The sequence below is a fragment of the Mustela nigripes genome, chromosome 10, assembly GCF_022355385.1.
Source record: "Mustela nigripes isolate SB6536 chromosome 10, MUSNIG.SB6536, whole genome shotgun sequence".
NCBI lineage: Eukaryota > Metazoa > Chordata > Mammalia > Carnivora > Mustelidae > Mustela > Mustela nigripes.
The window spans coordinates 61617885-61632461 of record NC_081566.1 but is presented as its reverse complement, the minus strand read 5'-3'; the positions used below and the strand labels follow the sequence as shown (position 1 = coordinate 61632461).

At 44.4% G+C, this 14577-nt stretch overlaps 1 protein-coding gene across 1 annotated transcript in view; it reads left to right on the top strand.

The window, feature by feature from the left end:
- The first annotated feature begins 296 nt into the window (after positions 1 to 296).
- ATF6 (activating transcription factor 6) overlaps positions 297 to 14577 on the top strand; it is a 208974-nt gene continuing 194693 nt past the window's right edge. Inside the window, exons 1-2 of the mRNA XM_059413442.1 lie at positions 297 to 737; positions 14052 to 14128. Of these exons, the coding sequence (XP_059269425.1) occupies positions 374 to 737; positions 14052 to 14128 (441 nt within the window). The 5' untranslated portion in view covers positions 297 to 373. The remainder of the gene's footprint in view (positions 738 to 14051; positions 14129 to 14577) is intronic.

Here is a 14577-nt window from a genome sequence, read left to right as displayed (position 1 = left end):
CGCGAATCTAGGCGATCGGCCTGAGCCGGGCGGCTCATCGTCTATACTCGCCTCGCTTAAATCTGTTTCAACAAAAGTAGGCTTTCTAGAGCGGCCCCGCGCGCGGCCCTGGTGGTCGCGCCGCGCGCGGGGCCTGCGAGGGCGGCGTCTGACGAGCGCCGCACCAGAGCTGTTCTCCCTCACGCTCGTGTGTACCGCGAGTTTCTACATCGCTAGCGAGCGATTCGGAAAATTAAATCGGATTCGCTTTCTCGGGCTCTGCTTTTGCTCCGCGAGAGCTACGCTGTGGTATTAAAGACATCCAGCATGTTCAGAAAGGGCTCTTACTTTTCTTAATATTATCCGTACATTCTATTTAACCAATGTAGTGTTTATGTGTCTGTCCGTCTCTCTCTCTCTCTCTCTCTTTTTCCTTAAACTAGCGGGACAGAAAGTGCCGAAAAGCCCTACAGGGAAATATTTACTCGGACGTTTGTTTAAACGAGCTCGTCAGTATCTCACGCTCCTCCTTTCAGATCCGCCCAAGGGCCCGAGCTTCAGTGAGAATTTGTCCTCCCTCGGCCACCGTCCGCAGCGCGGTGGGCGGTATTTTGTCCGCCGGGCGCCGCCGTACGGGATATCAGTCACCGAGTTCCAGGCCGCCGGAGCGTGGGGCTTGCGGGAGCCGGCTGGCGTTGCCGGCACCATGGAGTCGCCTCTCAGCCCGGGCCTCTCTCACCGAGCCGAGGAGGATTGGGGTGAGTGGCAGCTGCGAACGGGCCGCTGCCGGCCGTGGGGTTCTTCCTCCTGACGCGCACTTGTGGAGGCAGGTGTGGGCGAACTCTGCCCCGGGAGCCGGGGCTCGCCCGTCGCTTCCGTCCGCGGTCCTCCCTGGGAGGGTCTCGCCGAACCCGTCGGTTTCGGCCCGGGAAGCAGCGAGCGTGAAATGTTGCCTGATTGGAATTATTATCGTTCTTCAGCGTTTCCGCTGGGAAAGTACGAGATGATCGTTGTGTGGGGCTGGAAAGGGTGTAGGTAAGAAGCAGAGGGCAGGAGGACTGTGACCACCCCAAGGCTCCAAGCTGTTTTCTCGGTGTGGGGTGTGGGCGGTGATTGCCGTGAAGTGTGTCTGTCGGGAGTGTGTCTGTGGGAGAGAATGGGAGTGTATACGGTGATCTTCGTGTCGCAGCTGCCACTGTTGGTCTAGGCTGATGTCCATTTTGGCAGAGAACCAAAGCACCAGACCTTGGGTCCCCGACGACCTAGACCTAGTACTTGAAGACTGATGTAATCCTTACTGCCTTCCAGAAACAGCTCTAGTTGTTGTTGTTGTTTGTTGTTTTAAAAATTTGCCTCCTGTATTTTTGTTCGGCTTTATGGTCAGGAAGAGCGGAAGGCAATGCAGTGCGACTCAGAGTGGGGAAACTTCCTCATCTAGGTGTTTAGAGGAACCTTTTATTCTTCTCTTTGTTGTGGGATGTAATACTAATGCTGGTCTCGAGCTTCAGTGAGAATTTAGGATTGCATAGGTCGAGTGGGCCCTGTAGTTGAGCCTATGCCATTCACCTACTTTGGAACTTTTGGGGATGACCCGGGCTGATGCTCAGCTTTCCCCCTTGGACCATCATTCTGAGAAGCAAAGGGCAATCTCAATTCTATTTATTGACCTGAAGTCCTCGTTTGACTTTCTAAGGACAGAACTTTTCTACAATTATGTGACATGAGAAATTTATTTCAGTCGTTGGTGGATTTCCTAGCAGTTGTTGGAAGGACTGTAGACTGTCAATTTCAAGTGTGTTTTCCTGTGCCAGATAGAGTGGTCATGGTGGTTACCCTTTATCTAGGACTTCATTTGTGTCAGGTGTGCCGCAGAGCTTCTACATGCATTATCTTCTTCAATCCTCTCAACAGCGCAAGAAGTTAATACTAATTTACAGATGAGAAAACTGAGGCTGAGGGAGAGTGGTCAGTCTTCTAGCCTGTGAGGGGCACAGGCAGGATCAGAACCTGTTTGTCTACCTCCAAAGCCTGTGCTCTTAGTCATTATTCCGTAATGCTTTCCTTAATTATTTCTGCAGATGTGATTCTTCCCAACACCATCCCCCCCCAGTTATTAATAAATCTACATTAAAGTGTCAGGTGGTTACGTTTTTTTCTCAGCTAGTCAGCTGTTACATTTTCATGATCTTTTTTTTTTTTTAAGATTTTATTTATTTATTCGACAGACAGAGATCACAAGGAGGCAGAGAAACAGGCAGAGAGAGAAAGGAGGAAGCAGGCTCCCTGCTCGCTCGGGGCTCGATCCCAGAACCCTGGGACCATGACCTGAGCTGAAGGCAGAGGCTTTAACCCACTGAGCCACCCAGGCACCCCTCATGATATTTCTTAAACTGCTACTGTGGGGCACTTTCTTGAAGCATTATTTTGTCTTTTGATACTCAGGCTGCATTTTCCTGATTAACCCGATAAATTGATGCGTAAATTGACGAATAGTCCTACTGTTCATTGACAGAGCATTCAGTTCTTTGTAGTCATTTCACTGAGTTAACTCAGATATCCTGCCCTGCTCCTCCCTGAATGTGTTCATTTCCCATTGTTTTCCAGGCTTCTCTTTTCAGACTGTTGACAGTCTTCTCCTGGTTGCACACTTTAATTCTGATTTGTTAGGTAGTCAGTAAGTAGGATCGATTTCACAGGCACAAAAGTGAAACACTACCGTCTGCTGCTGTTTTTCAGTAGAATAGGGATTCATTTTCTGGGAATTGCCATCTTGAGGATCCAAAGACCTCACTGATTTATCTGTTTTTTTGTTTTTTTGTTTTTTTTTTTAAGATTTTATTTATTTATTTAATAGAGAGAGAGAGAGTACAAGCAGGGGAGTGGCAGGGAGAGAGAGAAGCAGGCTCCTGTAGAGCAGGGAGCCTGATGTGGAGCTCCATCACAGCACCCTGGGGATCATGGCTGAGCCCAGTGCAGATCCTTAACCTACTGAGCCACCCAGACGCCCCCAACTTTTTTTTTTTTTTTAATGTTAGAAGGTGGCCAGTGATATTTAAAAATTTAGAGTATGTAATTAGTACTTGTCACTCTCATAACTTTGAATAATTAAATAGAGTGATTAGGTCAGAACAGTCTATGGTGGGAGGGGCTTTTCCCCTCTAACTTGGGTAGTGACATTTAGAGCAGTGTCTGCAAACATTTTCTGTAGAGGTCCGGATAGTAAGTTTTTTAGGCTTTGTGGTTCTGTGGTCTCTGTTGCAGCTACTCACCTCTGCTGTTACGATGCAGAAGCAGCCATAGGCAGCGTCAGCTGAACATGGAGATGAGGAAGACTGTGTTCCCATACAACCTTATTTATGACACTGAACTCTGAATTTCATGTAATTATTTTATTCTGTTTTAAGATTTTTACACTTATTTTTAAGTAATTTCTACTTTCAACGTGAGGCTTGAACTCTGAGATCAAGAGTTGCAAGGTCTGCTGGCTGAGGCAGGCAGGTGCCCCCTGAATTTCATATAATTATTTTTAATAGTAAGTTTCTTTTTAGTACAGTTTTAGATTTACAGAATAATGGAGCAGACAGTACATAGAGTTCTATTTAAACTCTCCTTGCCATTTTCCTTATTGCTAACATCTTGCATTAATGTAGTAAATTGTTACAGTTGAACCATTATTGATCCAAGATGATTAACTGAAGTCCATAGTTTATGTTAAGATTCCTTCTGTGTTGTACCTTTTGTGGGTTTTGACAGATACCTAATATCATGTATATACAGTATCTCACAGAATAGTTTCTTGTATCTAAAAAATCCCCTGTGCTGTAAGTGTTCATCCCTCCCTCTCTCCTCCTGGGCCCTCTACCTAGTCTGCCTAGTTTTGCCTTTTCCAGAATGTCATATAGTTGGAATCATACAGTAGGTAGCTTTTTCCACTTAGCAACATGCATTTAAGATCCATCTATGATTTTTCATGGCTTGATGGCTTTTTTTTTTTTTTTTAAAGCACTGCATATTGTTCCGTTGTATGGATGTACTACAGTGTATCAGTCTCTCAGCCTGCCATAACAAATTACCGAGGACTGGGTGGTTAAAACAACAGAAATTTATTTTCTGACAGTTCTGAAGGCTAGAAGTCTGAGATCAGGTGCCAGTATGGTCTAAGTTCTGGTGAAGGCTCTCTTCCTGACTTGTGGACGGCTGCCTTTTCACTGTGTCTTCACAGGGCAGAGGCATGAGAGTTGAAAGAGAGGGGAGAGGGGTGAAGGGAGAGAGAGGAGCAGAGGAGGGGGGGATGGGGAAGGGTCTCTCTCTCCCTCCTCCTGTAAGGCCACAGTCCTATCTGATTAGAGCCCCACTCTTTTTTTTTTTTTTTTTTAAATTAACAGATAATGTCTTATTTGCCCCAGGGGTACAGGTCTTGAATCATGAGGCTTACACATTTCCTAGCACTTGCCATAGCGCATACCCTCCCCAATGTCCATCGCCCAGCCACCCGATCCCTGCCCCCCAACCCCCAGCAAGCTTCAGTTTGTTTCCTGAGATTAAGAGTCTCTTATGGATTCTCTCCCTCCGGATCCCATTTTGTTTCATTTTTTTCCCTCCCTACTCTCCACGGCCCCCTTCCCCTCCCCGCATCAGATTCCTCATATCAGAGAGATTCTTATAGTTGTCTTTTTCTGACTTACTTCGCTTAGTGTAATATAGGGCCCCAATCTTACATTGTCATTTAATCTTATTTACCTCCTAAAGATCACCCTGTCTCTGGGTGCAGTCACCCTGGGGGGCATGGCATGTAAATGGAGAGGGGGGAACACAACGCAGTGTGTTTATGCATGTATATATCAAAGGATCTCTTGGTTGCTTTAAAATACTGGCAGCTACACATAAAGCTGCCATGTTCATGTGCAGCTTTTTGTGTGGACATGTTTTCAAATCATTTGGGTAAATACCAAGAAGCATAATTGCTGTATTGTATGGTAAGAGCATATTTAGTTTTGAAAGAAAGTTCCAAACTGTTTTCCTAAATGGTTGTACTGTTTTGCTTTCCCATTAGCAGTGAATGAATGTTCTTGTTGCTCCATATCCTCACCAGCATTTGATTTTGTCAGTGTTCGGATTTGAGCCATTCCAATAAGTGTTGTTGTTCTGTTTCTTTTTTTTTTTTTTTTTTTTAAGATTTGTTTATTTTAGAGAGCGCGTGTGTGAGTGCGGGTGGGGAGGAGAGAGAGAGAATCTTCAGTAGACTCCCCATTGAGCCCGAAGCCCCACATGGGACTCAATCTCATGACCCTGAGATCATGACTGAAATCAAGAGTCCGTCACCCAACTGACTGAGCTACCCAGGCACGCCACCTTGTTGGGTTTTGTTTGTTTGTTTTAAGATGTTATTAATTTATTTGGCAGAGAGAGAGAGCGAGCCAGAGGGACAGCACACAAGTAGGACCTGCAGGCAGAGGGAGAGGGAGAAGCAGGCTCCCTAGTGAGCAGGGGGCTGGGTCCTGGGACTTGGTCCCAGGACTCTGGGATCAGGACCTGAACTGAAGGCAAACACCTAACAGACTGAGCTACCCAGGTGCCCCCCTGATTTTTGTTTTAATTTGCAGTGCCGTCATAACCTGTGATGTGGAGCATGTGTTCAAATGCTTATTTGTCACCTGCAAGTCTTTCCTCTTCTTCCCTTCCTCCGTCTCAACTTCGTATAGAAATGATCTTTTGCCACATGTAAGGTATATGTACCAAGATCAGAAGCTTCTATCTGCTTCTGTGGTTTCTTTTATATCTTCCGTCTCTTCTGTGAAAGTTGGCCTTCTGGCACTGACCGCAGCCTGACTCCCTGGTGGGTGCTGCTTTCTCCGAAGTCTTGGTGAATGGTGGCCATTTTGATTCTCATATCCTTTTTGCCATTTGGGCCTCTAAAGGTGGGATATAGTTAACTTTCTTGTTTTTCTTTCATTTTTTTAAAAAGATTTTATTTATTTATTTGATAGATATCACAAGTAGGCAGAGAGGCAGGCAGAGAAAGAGGGGGACGTAGGCTCCCTGCTGAGCAGAGAGCCTGATGCGGGGCTCAGTCCCCGGACCCTGAGATCATGACTTGAGCCAAAGGTAGAGGCTTAACCCACTGAGCCACCCAGGCACCCCAACTTTCTTGTTTTTCGCTGCTGCTTTCAGCTCATTCTCCTTTCATTCTCCCTAAGAAACATCCAGTTTGAGTCTCACATTTTCACGACGTGCTGTGCCACCCATCCCTGTTACATCCCTGTTGCTTGTTTGTCACCTGTTACAGTCAGTCATCTGCTCTTTCCTGGTTCGTTCTCCCTCACTGTTGAGAAATTCTAGCTCTTAGCTTACTGTCACTTTTCTCCAACATTCCTTCCTTGGCTGATTTCAGATCCTCAGAGGATACTTCAGATACCGTGACCTCTCATGTCTCCGGCCTCCTCCTCACCAGTGGTCTGGCCTTCCACCCTGTTCAGCCATTTACTCCCCTGGTCGCAGGCTGAAACCCTGTCAGTGCTGCTAACAGTTTCAGTTTCAACAGCCCCCACTCTGACCACCACCTCCTGTCTTACCAGCTCACTCCCTTTTGCTTCCGTCAATCCCTGCGGTCCTGCTGGGACGCTGCCATCTTTTCCCTGTCCCCTGTTTTCTCCATGTCATCACTTCCCCCTTACGCAGTTCAGGTCCATCGGCACTCACTGCAGCTTCCCTCGCTCACACTCACAGTACCTTGTCTCTCGTTCTGTAGTCCTCTCTTGGCTGAGCCACGAGCTTGGTTAAATCTAACAGATTGATGATAGTAACCCGAAACAGGCCTCCCGGTGTGGCCTGGCGGATCATATTTGCCTGGATCTCATTCTCCCACTTCGATGGTTGTTTGTATCAACTTCCTTCTCTCTTCAAACCTCTTTCACCTCCTCCCCCTTCCTTTGAATCGGAAGAGAGCTACCACAGTCTCCCACTACCTCATCCACCACTTACCAGTATATTTACGTTCTCTTGTTGGGAACCAGTGGCTTCTTGCTGGAGCCCCTAGTGCTGTAGATCCCTCCTCCTCAGTCTAAGAGTGTTGCGCAATACTTCTTCCTTCTGTTCCCTGGATGGCATCACTTCCCTCTCTGCTAGGTCGTCTCCACTGGTCAGTAAACATGTGGTTGTTGGTCCTGTTCAGAATCAAGAAAAAGCCCTCCAAACCTTCTTTGGGTGTTACTTCTTTAGCTACTACTACATTTCTCTTTATTTTACAGCACAATTCTTTTTTTTTTTTTTTTAAAGATTTTACTTATTTATTTGACAGAGAGATCACAAGCAGGCAGAGAGAGAGAGAGGGAAGCAGGTTCCCCGCTGAGCAGAGAACCCGACGCGGGGCTTGATCCCAGGACCCTGAGACCATGACCTGAGCTGAAGGCAGAGGCTTAACCCACTGAGCCACCCAACTGCTCCTACAGCACAATTCTTAAGAGCAAAAATAAAACCATGTTCACTGACTCCAGTTTCTCCTTTCTCATTGTCAGTGAGCAGCCGGGATCCACCCCTCCACCAAAGCCGCTCGAAGGTCACCACTGACTTCCATTTCGTTAAACCTGGTGGCCATTTCTCATATTAATAAACTGAGAGGAAGTAAATGAATACATGGTCAAGGTCAGGTGGGAAAGCTTGCTGAGAAAGTTAAAAGTAATAGCTCCCATGGTTTACTACTGCAAAGGGACATCTAAATATTGGTTACATGAGACTGGCAAAGAGGACGTCGAACTAGACAGAGGACTTTAGAGTTGCTTTAGAGGGGACCAGCCCCGAATGTTCATTAGATATACGTTACTAACCTACTTTCAGTTGTTTTTAAACCACCGAGGTTTTTGTTAAAAAACCACAGCGAATGAAAAGATCACTACAGGATACCCTGTATTTCCCTCATCTAGATTGACCAGCTGTTAGCATTCTGCCCCATTCAGTATTACCCATACTTCCCTCTTTCATCATCTGAAAGGAGGCTGCAGATAATACGAAACTCCTAAACATTTCATCATTTACTTCCCGAGAACGAGGAAATAGGTATTTTTAAGCAGCATGAATTCGTACTGATACCTACAGGTCAAAGACAGTACCACAGGGTTCTTTCTCACCTTCTCACATTATATGCTTACATTTTTTTTTCTTTTTCTCTCTTTTTTTTTCCTGAGATAGAGGTTTATTGGGAGAACTTATGTCCAGGGAATCCAGGAGTGCCCGACTGGACAAAGCATTCACTGCTGAGTTACATTTCTTTTCTGTGAAAATCCTGATTCCCAATAATATCCTGTGTTTTTACAGTCTCACTTCAGCTGCTCTGTTGAAAATAGACTCAAGGACGGGCAAGGGTGGAAGCAGGGAGAACATTTGGAGGCTACTGTAGCAATCCAAGAGAATTGCAGTGGTGGCAGTGGAGGTAATGGCAGTGGTTGGATTATGGAGATACACAAATACATCTACATATACACGTACTTTTTTTTTTAATTTTATTTTTTTAGAGAAGAGTCAGATCACACGTGAATGGGGATGGGCAGAGGGAGATGTTGAGAGAATTTCCAGCAGACTCCCCGCTGAGCAAAAGCCAATAAACCTATGTTCAGTAATTAATGTTTCAGTATTTTATTTTATTTGGAAGTGATCTAGCTAGTCAACAAATACCCATCATTTAACTTATCTTAGTAAACATCAAAATTTCAAGTTACCAAAAAGATTTTGCAGACTTATTATTTTTTTCTTTTTAAATATTTTACTTATTTAAGAGGGAGCAAGAGTGCACATAGGAGTGCAAGTGGGGGTAGGGAGAGAGACAAGCAGATTCCGCACTGAGCACAGAGCCTGATGTGGGTCTTTTTTTTTTTTTTTTTTTTTTTTTTTTTTTTAAAGATTTTATTTATTTATTTGTAAGAGAGAGAGAGAGTGAGAGCAAGCACAGGCAGACAGAGTGGAAGGCAGAGTCAGAGGGAGAAGCAGGCTCCCTGCGGAGCAAGGAGCCCGATGTGGGACTCGATCCCAGGACGCTGGGATCATGACCTGAGCCGAAGGCAGCTGCTTAACCAACTGAGCCACCCAGGCGTCCCCTGATGTGGGTCTTGACCTCACAACCTGGAGATCACAATCAAGAGCTGGACATTTATTTATTTATTTATTTTTAAGGGTCCTATTTATTTATTTGCCAGAGAGAGAGAGTGCACAAGGAGCCAGAGCGGCAGGGAGAGGGAAAAGCAGGCTCCCTAGTGAGCAGGGAGCCCAATGCAGGGCTTGGATCATGACCTGTGCTGAAGGCAGACACTTAACCGACTGAGCCATCTAGGTGCCCCACACATATTTTTTATTTAGATGTTTAAATTTTGAACTACTTTCAAAACTAAAGAAAACAGTTGCATACCCTTCACAGAGGTTCCCTGTTAAATTTTATTGCATTTACCTCATTTCTCTTTCATTAGCGTGAGAGAGATGTGTTGACCCATTATCTTTAAATACTACAGTATGTATCCCCTCTTGTAAAGCAAGGATACTCCTGTGTTACTACCATGTCCTCCTTCCATTCAGGAAATAAACACTGACATGTTACCATCCACCTCACAGACACCATTCAGATTTTGTCCTCTGTCTTTTTTTTAATTTTTTTTATTTTTTTTTAATTTTTAGATTTTATTTATTTATTTGACAGAGAGAAATCACAAGTAGATGGAGAGACAGGCAGAGAGAGAGAGAGGGAAGCAGAGAGCCTGATGCGGGACCCGATCCCAGGACCCTGAGATCATGACCTGAGCCGAAGGCAGTGGCTTAAACCACTGAGCCACCCAGGTGCCCCAGATTTTGTCCTCTGTCTTAATGGCTCTTTTTCCTTTCTTGACGAGAGTCCTACCTGCAAACACACATCACTTTTACTTGTCAGGTCTTAATGTCCTTCAGTCTAGAATGGTTTCTTAGTGTTTTTCTGTCTCTTGTGTCCTTGACAGCCTTAAAGAACACAAGTCTTTTATTCTCTAAGATGACCCTAACCCCGGCTCTATCTGTGGTTTCCTCATGACCAGAATCAGGCCATGCATCCCTGGCAGGAATGCCAGAGAAATCCTACTGTGCTGTTCTCAGTGAATCATTCGGAGGCACACTATGTTGCCCTGTCCCAAGATGAGGTTCATCTTAATCATATCTGCCAGGTTTCACCACTGTAAAGTCACTGTTTCCCCTTTTGTATTTGATTCCTGTATTGGGGGAGATACTCTGACATCACACCAATGTCCTATTCCTTGTTAGACCTCCACCCACCACCCCCAGCCTCCATTGATAGTTCCCATGTGTATCAACTGCCGCTCTAATGCCGAATGATAATTATCTCTGTCATTCTGTCTGCATTTATTAGTTGACATTGTACTGTAAGAAAGAGCTTTCTCTGTGTATGTGTGTATATGTGTATTTATTTCATTATAGACCCACTGACTCCTGTTTGATTCAGTGGGTTAAAATCTGGTACTCCCATTTTATTTCAATGCTTAGGTTTTTCCCAGTTTGACCAGTGGGAGTTCATTCATATCAGCTTTTTTTTTTTTTTTTTTTTTTTTAAGATTTTATTTATTTATTTGACAGAGAGAGAGAGAGAGAGAAATCACAAGTAGGCCTAGAGGCAGGCAGAGGTGGGGGGGAGCCTGATGTGGGACTCCATCCTAGGACCCTGAGATCATGACCTGAACTGAAGGCAGAGGCTTAACCCACTGAGCCACCCAGGTGTGCCCCCCCACCCCATATCAGCTCTTTTATTCTTCTGGCATATTCCAATGATTCTCTCAGAATTTCCTTATTTTCTGGCACTAGAAGATTTTCCATTCTTATCTTGCACATTCCCTGCTTCAGCTCTGGAATCAGCCAGTTCTCCAAGGAGCTCTTTAATGGACTTTCATTTAGTAGAGGATGGCAGTTAGTATCCAAGATTAGAGCACACAGTATTTTCACTGCTACTGGGATATCACTGTTCTAGGACCTTTGAGCCCACAGAACTAGGACACATATGTGTTTGTATCTATATACACAAGTATACAGACATCTATGACTCTTCTGTGTACATATATTTGTTAGAAGTGGGCTCATATCAATACTTCCAATGTCAGTCCAACATCTTAGGGTTCTTTTAGGTGCTTTCCTTTCCATGTTGGGCATCCACCCTTTCTTAGACAGTGAGAAACCTGGCTTCAGGTATTTTAGATATATTTGATTTGCTCAATTGACGAGGTGTTTGTCCAGTGTCATTATGCTTTTAAACACTCAGGCTGCCTCTTCCATCTACCGCTTTGTTCTCCTTCCTACTGCCCCATTTCCTTGGAAGCCTGGGCTTGCTGCCACTGACACTGGACAGACCCTCTCTCATACGATCCCATGTTCTTGGCTACCAGGCACATTGCTGACACATAGAGTTGCTGACACATAGAGCCCCACATCCTCGTCGCCCTGCTTCTTCAGAAGCTGACATCTCAGTGATGGGAAAAATACAGAAGAAAAGGAAAGATGGGAGGGGAAGGAAGAATAGGAAGAAAAGGTAAAAATCCGATTATGGGTATATAGCTTGAAGACAGAACTGATGGGATTTGCTGGTAGTTTGAATATGGAGAGTGAGGAGAAGTAAACAGCGACTCCAACCAGGGTTTTGGCTTGAGCTACTGGGAGAACTGAAGCATGATTAACTGAGGTGAGGACAGAGCAGTAGAGGGTTTGGTGGGGGTGACCAGGAGCTGAGTTTGGGATAAGCTAACTCCGAGACCTCCAAGAGGAGGTGTCCAGAGATGTACTTCGTATATATGTGCATCTTGAGGTACAGGCTGGAGATGTGTATTTGGGAATCCTTGGCATATAGATGCTGTTAAAGCCACGAACTCAGCCGAGATCCCCAAAGGAGTAGAGTAGATAGAAAAGTTTATGCTGATCAGTTTCATGCCACGCAATGAGGAGGAGCCAGCAAGACGGGGTCAGGTGAGTGTGGTAATTTGGAAGCCAAGTGAGGCATGTGTTTCAGTTAATATGAAAGGGTCAGTCAGCTCTGTCCAGTGCTTCTTGATAGGTCAAGTAAGACCTTGAATCTACCATTGAATTAAGCAACGCAGAGGTCATTGGTGACATTAATAACCGTTTGTGTGTGTGGGAGAGGAGCGTGGTGAAAACAGGCTCCAGAAAGAAAGGGAGAGGAGAAATGAGAGGCAGCAGAGAGAACTCTGCAAGGGTTTCAGCCTCCCTGTGAGGTACACAGTCCCAGTTAACTGCTTAGGTGTTCTTGGCTCTGTGACCAAGGTTTAGGTCATCCTTTTGTGAGAGTTGTATGAATAACCTCTCGTTACTACTACACAGAATTTTTCGCTAGGTAGTATTTTGCTGTAGGTTGGTGAAATGAATCTGTCACTGGCTGAGTGAATGGTGGACTGACTGGTGGCGTAGCTCCTGTATGTGTGACATGAGGAAGTCACCAGAGCAGTGTCAGTGGTGTGACGCCAGGGAGTACAAAGGCAGTCTTAGGTTTGGAAAACTCTCTGAAGTTCTTGAGATTCTAAAAATGTTGGAGGAAGTGGACACGTCACAGGTTGTATGGTAACCAGCTGCCTTTGGCCTTTTCTGCATCCTGACCATCTCTGCAGGAAGTTTCAACCTAGTTTGTTAAGGGATATTTTCTGGGTCCTTAAATTTCTTGGTTTATAATGAGATCTTATCCAGAAATTGGAATTAGTTAGATTTGCTGAAATAAATTTAATGGTTTAGATAAGTGAGTCTTTTATTGTTCAGCTAGGAAGTTGGTTGTACCCCTGACTAAGACTTAGATGGCAAATACTGTCCATGGGCTGCCATATTCCTCTTCTGTAATCACTGCTCATCAACCGTGGTGCGTTTTCCCTCCCGCCCTCCCTTCCTTCCTTCCATTAGTTTCAGAGGTGAGATCAGTTGCATATGACACCCAGTACTCATTACCTCAGGTGCCCTCCTTAATGCCCATCACCAGTTTATCCCTTCCCCTCACCTACCTCCCCTCCAGCAACCCACAGTTTGCTTCCTAGAGTTCAGCGTCTCTTATGATTTGCCGTCTCCTCAATTTTCATTTTATTTTATTTTTTCTTCCCTTCCCCTGTGTTCATCTGTTTCTTAAATCCCACGTAGGAGTAAAATTGTATGGTATTTGTTTTTTTCTGACTGACTTATTTTGCTTAGCATAATACCCTCTAGTTCCATTCATGTTGTTGCAACTGGCAAAATCTCATTTTTTTTTAAAAGATTTTAATTTATTTATTTGACAGACAGAGATCACAAGTAGGCAGAGAGGCAGGCAGAGAGAGAGGGGGAAGCAGGCTTCCTGCTGAGCAGAGAGCCCGATGTGGGGCTTGATCCCAGGACCCCGGGATTATGACCTGAACTGAAGGCAGAGGTTTTAACCCACTGAGCCACCCAGGCGCCCCGCAAAATCTCAGTCTTTTTGATGGCTGTGTAATATTTTATTTTGAAACCCCCCGCCCCATCTTCTTTATCCATTCATCTGTTGACAGACATCTGGTCTCTTTCCAAGGTTTGGGTATTGTGGACATTGCTGCTATAAACATTGGGGTCCATGTGCACCTTCTGATCACTATGTTTGTATCCTTTGGGTATGTACCTAGTCGTGCAGTTGTTGGGTTGTAGGGTAGCTCTAGAATGTTTGCACCAGTTTGCATTCCCACCAACAGTGTGAGAGGGTTCCCTTTTCTAACCATGGCACATTTTCATGTTGAGCTCAGATGTAGCCTCAGAATTCCTGTTTGTAATGTTCTAGAAAGTCACTATCATTTAGTGCAGTGTGACCTGACATAAAATTTGTTCATTAATCCTTGGTGAAAAGGTTTAGATCACAAGATAAAAATGATGTGGAAAACAATACATGAATTAGAAATAGCTTTGAATTGGTTGTTCACACTGCTAGAGTTTATCAGTAATAGTAATGGCTGATGAGAACCCGTATTAGAGGTGGCATAGGGATACAGTGCTTATTCTTTTGTTGAAACACTGAATTGACAATATCTGTTTTTTTTTTTTAATCTCTGCCCTTTTGTACAAAGATTCTGCACTGTTTGCTGAACTTGGCTATTTCACAGACACTGATGACCTGCATCTGGATGTAGCAAAGGAAACTTACGTAAGTATTTAGTAGGGGAGAATTATTGAATAATGTGATATTTAATCTTTAGTCTAATTATTGCAAGATGGTTTCAGGATAACAGGTTTAGGGTAGTGGTTTAAGTTTAAATAACTTAGTATTTAAGTGTGAAATTTAGCAGCCACTTTTTACTCAGTAAATTTAGGATTGCAGAAATTGCATTGGTCTTGGTGGGAGAAGACATGTATTCTGAGTTTACTTTTGGCCTCAGGGTTGGATGACTTTGGACAAATCACTTAACTGCCTACTTTTGGCTTTGTAGGTAGTTTGCTGCATAAGGGAAACGATGATGTTAAAGGGTGTATGTGAGTCATGAATCCAGTCAAGCAGAACTTACCAACTTCCTTTTTAAAAGTTACGTATCCTTAGTATAGAAAGCTCTGAAGTTTAGACGTGTCCTTACTTTTTTTTTTTTTTTTTTTTTTTTT